This window comes from Plectropomus leopardus, chromosome 13 (assembly GCF_008729295.1).
Source record: "Plectropomus leopardus isolate mb chromosome 13, YSFRI_Pleo_2.0, whole genome shotgun sequence".
In the NCBI taxonomy this organism is placed as follows: Eukaryota; Metazoa; Chordata; class Actinopteri; order Perciformes; family Serranidae; genus Plectropomus; species Plectropomus leopardus.
In genome coordinates, this window is record NC_056475.1 from 4529365 (window position 1) to 4539700 (window position 10336).

Genomic DNA, 10336 nt, shown 5'->3' on the forward strand with positions numbered 1-10336 from the left:
TTTTGTTATATTTGCTGAAACTGTCACCATATCAACACATGAATGAGAATAACTAATCAGAGCCAAGAAGCCTAACAAAACTGTCAATCATATCAATCACTGTTTATGAGCTGCAGCCAAACTAGGTAGCACCAATGAAATACTAATTGAGACTCTGTCACTGCATTGCTTTGTTCTCACCCAAATGTTTTATAAACACATTTTGGTATACCGTTTAGCTGTAACATGAGAAAATTTGCTCCCAGCAGAGGTTCATTTTGGCTTGAATGTCTTGAAACACTAGATTGTTTCTTTAAAAAAGAAAAACGTTGCCAAATTCACCGCCTCGAGAATGTTTGCTCCAGGCAGTGGTTGGTTTTTGGCAATTTTTTTTAATATTGTGGCTGGGTCACAAATTTTCTAATTTTGGAGCTAAACAGTATACTTAAAGCCAAAAGAAGCACTGCCCACCAGCTGAAGCATTTCACTTGTGTTTTTATAAATTTGTCAACTTTCACTTTTAGTCCACTTCATTTCCTCTAGGCATTTTAGTTACATACTACAGAATAGGGAATGAAGGGAGGAAAGGAGAAGGGGACAGATGGACGAATGAAGGAGTGAGAGGGAAGGAAAAAGTGTAATGGACACTCAATTTTTCAGGTGGTATATGATACCAAGAAATAAACTTCATAATTCTCAGAATTATAATTCTTGTACTTTTACTTTCAATACCATAAAATTACTTTCAATACATAAGTATAGTAATTATCAGATACTGTAAGACCTTAATACAATTAATATTCTATTAGGTGACTTTTACCAAAGTCATTTTCTTGTAAGAAATCTGTACTTTTAGTCAAGTATAGATTTCAGGTACTTTATCCAATGCCGGTCTCACGTAATACTTCATAGATGTACTGTCAGCTTCAATATATGCAAATATATGAACTAAAGGTCTATAAAAGTTTAGCTTTACGTAGGACACATTTAAAGCCAAACTAAATTGTCTGAAGAACCAATCCATTGCAGCTGAGACAAATGTGATCGATGTATTTAAATGTGGTGATTTTGAAATATGTACAGCTGGAAATGTTGCCATATTTCTCCGCCTGCTGAGAGACTCAGTAAACGTGAGGTATAGACTTGGGGGCTGGGCCATTGTTTGCAACAGGGAGGCCGTAAATCAGCCAGTGCTCTCCTTGATTTGTTAACCTTTGTTTGGCGGTGTCAGCAGATGAGGCATGGCTGGAGCGGCCCCTTTCATGGTCATGAATTACAGCCTTTCTGTCTGTAGTTACAGCCATGGAGAGGAAGAATAGGGCAGGCCTTCCCTCTTTGCAGCAGCACAGGATATTGAGCTTCCTTTACCCCTCAGAGATACATTAGATGCTCCTAGCAGGGGACCACTGGGGAAATGCCTGGAGTCTGATGCATCATTCAGACTTGAATCCTTCAGATCCCAGTCTTATTTCTCAAAACATACACAGTTATTAAATATCAAAACAGCATTTTGATTTGAATTAAGTGTTTGAGCCAAAACAACAGCGCTTTGTTCCAGCAGTTCTGAGCGGAGGGAGGGGGCAGCGACCTCTCTGTGACCTCCCAGCCCCTGGCGGGGAAAAAAAGACTGTCCTTGACTGTGCCGGTTCATCCAAACGCACGAAAGGCCAATGGTAGTCAGGTCATCTTTCCACAGTGCATCAGGTCAAGTTCCACAGGCAGCCCCGATTCCTTGACACACAAACCCACACAGACGGCAGAGGTCAGCACGAGGGCAGCGCAGGGAGCCCGGGGCAGTAAACCAACACTGGCGCTGTGAAAGGCCAACCTTCTCTTTCCAGTCCGCTGAATGAGTTAGGGAGCTGCTCGGGTGATTTGTGGCGTGATTGCTGCACTCTATATCACTTGAGATTACAGCAGGTGGCAGCCCACAGCCTGGAAGTACACACAGCTCCATCACCAGTCCAGCTCTCAGGAAGCAGAGAGAGAATGAGGCAGGGAGAGAAAAACAAGCCCTCGGCTCCCTCCCACACAGCAGTAATACGCTCACAGGCAATTTTGCTGCCAGCAGAGCTCTCTATGACAATCCGGGGAGCTCTTCAGCTCTGATATCTGCCACAAAAGTTCACCTCCGCTTTTCTCTTTCCACTATTTTTTTAAACAATGCCATCAGCGCTTCAAATTACACCTTCCACATCGCGCATTATTCTCTCCCCTGGTGACAGACGCACTCAAGCCCGACACACTTCACCGGCGGCGCTCTTCACGCTGGCGTCAGCCCCAGGTCTCGCTGTAGCACCGCTTCATTTTCACATTAACTCCAGTAAAGCATGGTGAAATCAGCGTTGTGCTGGGGGGGGGGGGCTGGGGGATTGAGAATCACTACACTGTGCACTTCAATTCACCCCCGCACTGAACTCGGTCTCACATCGCAGACACAGCTGCAGGAGATGTCTCACGAGGGACTCGCTTCGCCCCAATATGTCTACCAAATAAAAATCTCAAGTGCTCATTTGCTACGCTCTTAGCCTGAAAAATCACACAAGGAAGTCCTTTCTAACTGTGACCGTGGTAAAAATGTAACTGTGATAATGTGTATGCAGGTAAAAGGCAATTAGAAATCATTTAAAGAAGCAGTTTGTAGGATTTAAAGGCATCTAGCGGTGAGGATTGCATTTTGCAACATGCTGAAATTCTTCCTGAGTGCTTAAACTCCTGGTTAAGATTCCTTCAGTGTTTACTGTTCAGGAGGTTTTTACCGGGAGCGTAATTATCCGCAGAGGTCTCTTCTTTTCCAAAACAAACAGACTAGGGGATTTAAACTGGTTACAACACAGAATAAAGCAGTTTTAGGTTGTGTGTTTTTCTAATGCTGTTCAGCTTGACACTGCCAGCGCAGCGTCTGCTAATATTTGATACCCTCTTTTTCTTTGATAACTTAAAATCCAGATGTTCAGGAGATTTTCATCAGGAGCCAAATTATCTGCAGAGTTACCTTACTCTCCAAAAGAAACAAACCTGGTGATATAAACCACTAAAAACGCCAAATAAAGCAGTTTCTCTAATGCTATTTTACTTGTTTCAGATGTGCAGCTCAGCTCCAGATAATGTGTGGTGCCCTATTTTTTTTGATAATTCAGGACCCAGATGTTTTAACCGGCAGCTGAATTATACACGGAGGGGTCTTCCTTCTTTAAACAAACAGACCAGGTGATTTAAACCGGTAGAAACACTGAATGAAGCAGTTTTAGGTGAAAAATAAGTGTTTTGCTAATGCAGTTTGGCTCGCTGAGGAGGGGCTAACTACGGTAGCCAGCACCAAAACATGAACAGCTCTGTCTAGACTCAGTGTTTGGTTTGTCCGTTCTAGGCAACTGTAGAAACATGGCGGAGCAACATGGCGTTCTTGTGGACGAGGACCTGCTCTCGATGCAGATATAAACAGCTCATTAAGGTAACAAAAATACAATTATTATTTCCAGGTGATTATACACTAAAGAAAACTTTCTACATTGTATTCCAGTACTGCCAATATATCCCCTCAGTCCTACACACTGGACCTTTAAGATTGTTCCTCTATTGTCAACAGCTCACTGATGAGAACATTTCCAAACCTACTCTTGATAAATGGCGCTGCAGAGCTTTTTAAAATGTCACGCAGCATTATCTTAATCTCGCTGCTGGGGCTACGCTCAACAAAACAATGCGCAGTGAGCTTAATCTTTGCTCTCCGATGACTTAGCCGAGTCTCTGGGACGGCTTGTGGATTGACAATATCATAAAGGATGGGAATGTAACCGGGTGACAAGATATTACTGCCCTGGGACACGGCTTTAATCATTTGATAGATCTGTCTGCAGGCCTTTGTGGTGACACACTGTGCTGCTTTGTCATCGTCAGTATCTGTGCAGCCCGGCACTTCAATCCACTCCCTGGACAGCAGTCACAGCCTTAATAAGGCTTGGTTACTGATTTCCACCCACGGCGCCTTGGAAGCAGACTTTAGAAAAGTTGTTTATTTCACTGGTGGCAAATAGACTCCAGCACATCTTTCTGACTGGTGCTTACTCTCCCGCTGAGCAAATGAATCAGGTTAGCTGGCTGACACCTGCAGGCACATCGACAACGGCGGTAATTAGAGCTAACATTTAATGACTCTTAGTTAATGAAATCCATTCCTGGGTAAACTGAACTCGGAGCGAGCGGGGAGAAAAACGGCGAGGCATGCAGAGAGTGATGGTGACTTTAAGCTGCACATTAGACAACTATGCACCGTTGACACCGACGGCCCCGAGGTGACGCCGACACGAGAGGGGAGGAAAACAAATCAACGTCTGAGAACACAAAAGCCACGTTCTCATCAGCTGGGTTTTCTTTTTAAAATGCAGTGTAGGCCTCGGGCAGAGACGGGAAAAAAAACATAATGGCTTTTGTGTGGAGCATGAAAAATACACTGAAATTACTGAGTAGGTGAGAGGGCTGTGAGATTAAAAGATGAGGGACCAGCACTGAGTCTTCAAAGACACCTGAGGTTGCCCTGGGCTGATTTCCAGTCTTGCGGCAGAGAATAAAAGCCAGCAGTCAGTCATTACCGAAGCTACACATCAGCAGCTGAATCACAATGGCCTTCTCGGGGCTCCGCTGGTTTTTAAGGTATATTCATGTGTCTTGCCTTTGCTACAATCACTCACAATGTTATTAATAATAATAGCACTGAGTCGGAAATGTGTTTTTGCCAAGAATAATATACATTCTTTCACAGAAATATCAAGTTTTTTGGTATTGGGGTTGCAGCAGTGGATCGGTTTCAAGGTGGTATGAAAATTGACTCTAATCATACCGTGCACATTACTTATCTACAGTATTGGAAAAAAAGCAGGTGAAAGGAGAATCTCACCTTTGCTTATGTTGCTCTGCACTGTTTGTTTATGCTTTTTCTGAACTATTATTATTATTTTTGAACTACTGTTTATTCTGTTTTTATTAATGCTTATCTTTGTTGTAACCGATTGTGACTTAATTGAAAAGCTTTTTATCATGAATATTGTTCTTAAAAGGGTTTCTTAGTTTAAGGCTGCCAAACTTACACTTGGCCAGGGACTACAGATGGAAACTAGCCTCTTGGCTAATTCTGGCATATTTACAGCAATGTTTAAACTGTCCCTGCGAAATAATTAGGATAATTATTCATAATTATAATGACGATAATTCTGTAATACCGGGATATTTTCTGAGACCTTTATCATAACGTGAAAATCTCATACCCACGCAACTCTATTTGGTATATTTCTGTTTTTTTCAGCAAAAAATATTTTGATATTTGGCCTTTTTTAATATGAGCAGCAGCAAATAATCATTTAGTTTTCAGCTTTTACATAAATCACCACCAAATCTGATGGGTTTGAGTAATTTTTTTCTTTAACAATTCTCTGATTCCAGCTTGTTAAATATGAATATTTTCCATTTCTTTGCTCCTCTGTTTCAGTAAATTGATTATCTTTGGGTTGTGAACAAAACAAAACATTTGAGGGGCTTTGGGAAAATTATTAGTTATTATTATTATCAGTCAGAATGACTTTTACAGGACTGAAAACAGAGAGGTTATTGTTGGTGGAACAAACGTTTTATTACCATAACTGAAACTTGAAACCGCTTTGTTAACGCAAGTATGTGTAAAAACCGTCCCTGTTGAAAATAACTAAAATTAAGTTGGCATTCTCTTCCATTTGCATTTTCTTTCAGTATCGTAGCTAAGCAAATGTTCACGGTATGATAACTGTCAACTTTCATTTTTTAAAAATTATTTTCCAGCTTCTTAAATGTGAATATTTTCAAGTTTCTTTGTTCCTTTATGACAACACATTGAATATCTTTTGCTTTTGGACAATAGAAAGCATGTGAGGATGTCACCTCAGACTTTACCAAACACTTTTTGAAAATTTTCCTCTGACACTTTACAGACCAAACAATTAAATGATTAACCAGGAAAATAATCCACAGCTTACTTGACAATAAATTAACCGTTAGTTGCATTCCTATCTGACATTTTTCTGCATCTTGAGTAAAGCCACATTTTTACACCACTGTGCAAACTAAAAATGCATATGTGCAAGTTGCTCTGCAGCATCAAGGTTACAGCAGCCAAAACTTCTCCTCCATTGCAGAACTCAATTTTAAATATTTGCCCTTGCTTTGTTTCTGAGCTGTTTTTGCCATCATGGCCTGTCAAGGCTGAACCTCACAGCCCAATGAGCACTTTATATGTATCAACAAAAATCGCACGCACAGTCAAACAAATGGAGTCTTTCTGCACCTGCCTATTGGCAAATATTGACACTTGTCGTCCCACAAACGAACCTCTCTTGCCATATTTGTCTGAGCAGCTTGTACCGGGGTTTGGTTGCATTAGAGTAATAGTAATCCCCTCCAACAAAAACTCACCCGACTCTTTTAATCTGAACACCACCCTCCATAAAAATACCAGAGCTCCTGGCTCTCCCTGCACCTGGATTCTTTTACTGGCCTTTACTGGCCTTTGCGGCGGCACACATTAGCATATGGCAGGAGAGGAGGAGGGGACGGAGATGGTAAAAGGGAAGAAAAGAAGAGGTATTTAAATGGGAACAGGGGCCAAGAGAGTGGACTATCATGCAGCAGAGAGAAAGCGTATTTTGTGTACTGTTTCCCCAGTCAGGTCCTTTCATAGAGGGGGAGAGAGGGGGGCCCTCTGTTGATTTAGGCTGCACAAAGGGGGCCTTAATCCTTTCAAGGGAACCAAATCAGTCCACAGAGGAGCACGTTCAAAAGGAAACCTCCCTGTCAAGCACGGCCATTGAGCCCCCCCAATGGACGCCACAAATCAAGCCCTGGAGGGAATCAAAGGCCAGAATGTGGGAATGTGTTTGGCGGAAAGTGCGAGGAAGAGGAGGAGTGTGTGTGTGTGTGTGTGTGTGTGTGTGTGTGTGTGTGTGTGTGTGTGTGTGTGTGTGTGTGTGTGTGTAAGAACCTATCTCCAGCAATCGTCCCTGTTCCTGCCACAGCCCTGAAGGGGTCATAGCCCTCGTCTCGGAGCCTCCCTCCTGCCCTGTGTGGTAACTCCCCCCCATTACAGAGGAATGTCCATTCACACGGGGCACCTCCATTATCCCCGAGCTGGAGAAAATGGGGCTGCTTTTAACAGCAAATTAGTGACTTGATAATGAGGTCACATGTGGTGTTGGCACACTGAGGCCATAAACAGATGCCCTTACTTCATTCCCAGCAGCATTATCCTCCTCCTCTGGCTGCAGGACAACTCCTGCTGCACCTCAGCACATTTGCAACGAAGTGTCACACGTTACGTTCATGAAAGTGACCTTTTAGGTTTTCACATTTTAATGATTTCATCTGCAGAGAGATTTTCATCTTACATCTGAAAACGGCAGCGCCGTATTTCATTCCTGTCTACATTGGGTAAATTAGATCAGCTTTATGTCTATGATGCATTATTGCTGTTGCATTATCTTAAATGACAATCATCTCACATTGCATTCCCATTTCAGCATGGTAATAACACCAGCAGAACGGCACCTGCACCAACATACTGACAACATTTCAGCAGCGAGGCAGAAAGAAAATAAAATCATCTGTACCTTTAACTGCAGCTGTGCTGAAAAATTTCTCGGAGCTGGCATCGGAGACCTGGAAAAGAGGAGACTGGAATTAGAAGAATGTAATTTTCCACCAAAATGTCCAAACATGCTGTTGGATTGCATTTTTGGGGGACAGTGTGGAGCAACGCCTGCTGACTGAAAGAACAGTATTGAGTTATGGTAAATTATTCCTTAAGTTCCCAAACTTTCACAAACCAAACCCCCAGAAACGAAAGAATGGCCTTGTACAATCCATGCTGGCCAGGATGACTGACTGAAACCATGCCAGACACCAATGAGGGGGATTTTTGGAATTATATTACACTGTCTGAAAACCCTGAAATATGACTATTGTTCAGTCTCTCTCTCTTTATTTTATTATATTATTATCATTTGTATAAATGCAATTTTCAATTTTTGTTTTATTTTTACAGTTTTATCTCCAATTATTAATTACATTTTTGGAGGGGGATTTTGACTTTTGTTGTGCCCTCTCTTGTATGGCTCTCCATTATTCTGTAGCCATTATATTTATTTATTTATTTATTATTGTTGCCAATGTAATGTCTCATTTGACATGTTAACCTGTTAATCATGTGCCAATCGATTTAAAATCAATAAAAAAACTGAATTATGTAAAAAAAAAAAAAAAAAAAAAAGTCCCCAAACTGTTATTTAAAGTCAGCTGTAATACTGAAGATTTATGATGTGGTTGGAAAACATATTTCTGACCATTAGTGCTTGATCTATGGTTTCAATTTTAACAATCTTCAGGAGCAAATTTAATCCAAAATAAACCAATGCAGATCAAGTGTCTGCATCCTGTCATGCCCAAAATTACGTCCCCAATTATTTGTGTAACCTGAGCATCATGATCAAAACCAATATTTGGTATTAGACTGAAACAAAACAAGAGGCTGTGCACATTCACGCCACTTGGTGGCACTGTTGCTCCGCGACAAAATACCTCCATCCTTCTTCAAACCTTCCCGGCAGCATCACTGTGCGGGAATAAAATATGCAGTGATGGGATTTAAAGCTGAATTACAATAAAAGGCTTATATAGGTGAAAAAACCAAGTCACAGATTAATTATGTGTAAACCAGGACATGTAGGTGAAAGATTATCATATTAGAAAGTAACTACAGGTTGCAAGGACAGAAGAGAAACAGGACAACACCCGCTGAGCTGCACATGGGGAGACTGACAGGTTTCTGAATAATATTAATTTCTGATACCTGGCTTTATGGATGTCCTCGCTTTGGATTTATTGAAATTCTGAGCAACAAAATGCTATGTTAATGCATTGCACTTTGACAGCAGGGTTATATTAAAGACAGGAGTATTAAAACATCGTGCAGTGACAGCTTATGCATGTATTCTTATGGTTTTAAGGCTGCAGGAGATGCCAAGTAACAAAATCAAAATGAAAAGTGCTACATTATTGTCGTTGTATTGTTAAAACCTTGTCTTGAACCGTGCATTTATTCACTAATGCAACACTGACAGAATGTAAACAATGAAAGCTGCAGAATAAATGACAGCATAAGCGGCGGCATGAAAACGGTCCCTATTATAAAGAGCATTTTGCACAATATCACACACAATGAAATCTGAGATTAGAAGCGGCTCGGAGCCAGCGCGCATACCTTTGATGTGGCAAGGTTAGCAAGAAGGCAAATAAGTCAGGATATTACTTTCTCGGTCTGGTAAATATGGCCTCGTTTCACATTCTGCTTTTCAAATAATATAATCCACACAAGAGGCGGCGAAGTCTACTCCGTTTAAATTGAGGACAGCCATGCGTAGAGAGAAGAAGAAGCCTTTCCAAGAAGAGAAGAAAAAAAATCCAAAGCCGTTCACAAAGCTACTGCGCCTTTTGGACAAAGGGAGCCATGTGTCTCGCCACGGAGAGCTTCTGCAACAGCACTGAGGCGACGAGAGAGAAAGAAAAATCCCTTGATCTTTGCTTTTCCTCGCGACACAATGTGATTTTTTTCACGTAGATTCTCCTGAAATATCCGTGAGAGGTAACCAACTGGATCCGTGAGGTGTTTGTGTTGGTGCGCAGAGAGAGGAGGCTGCGTCCGACGGAGCAAACCAATCCAACAAAGCGCACGGCCAGTTTCCTCTGCGCACACGGAGCCAAATCACACAAGCGGTGAGCAAAACTTCACAAGGTGCGAGCCCGCTGTCGCTGTGTGTTCAGCTGCAAAGCCGAGCTGCTGCGCTCTCTCCGACGAATCCCGGTCGTGGGCACACAAGAGCCTCTCCCCATCAAGCGCCAGACAAACTCCCATTCATCCAGCGACTGACTGCCTGAGTGCTGCTGCTGCTGCTGGCTTCACGCTCGGGTCCTCCCACTTCCTGATTTCCAGGCGGACTTGGATTCAAAAGATAAACATGTTTTATGGGGGCTGCTGGAAAGCTTGGAGCTCGATTTTAGAGGCGCACACTTTTACCTTTTGCGTAAATGTCGCGCAAAAGGAGAGACAGACGCGCACCAGAGCTAGATAAGGAGGCAGAGAGAGAGTGAGGGAGAGAGAGAGAGAAAGGAGGGAGGGAGGGGAGAGCGGAGGCAGAAAGATATTCTTTCTTTCACTCTGTACTGAGTGAGATGATGTCAGCCCCTAATGAATTCCCCAGTAGGGTGCTGCTACCGTGAGGGGAGGAAAAACAAAACGCTCCTTTATGGACAGCGTGCACCTCCTCACTGGTCTTCCTGT

At 42.4% G+C, this 10336-nt stretch overlaps 1 protein-coding gene across 1 annotated transcript in view; it reads right to left on the reverse strand.

The window, feature by feature from the left end:
* auts2a (activator of transcription and developmental regulator AUTS2 a) overlaps positions 1-9283 on the reverse strand; it is a gene marked incomplete at its 5' end in the record, with an annotated part of 66966 nt that extends 57683 nt beyond the window's left edge. Inside the window, 2 exon segments of the mRNA XM_042499535.1 lie at positions 7611-7659; positions 9260-9283. Of these exon segments, the coding sequence (XP_042355469.1) occupies positions 7611-7659; positions 9260-9283 (73 nt within the window).
* Between the last annotated feature and the right edge of the window lie 1053 nt (positions 9284-10336).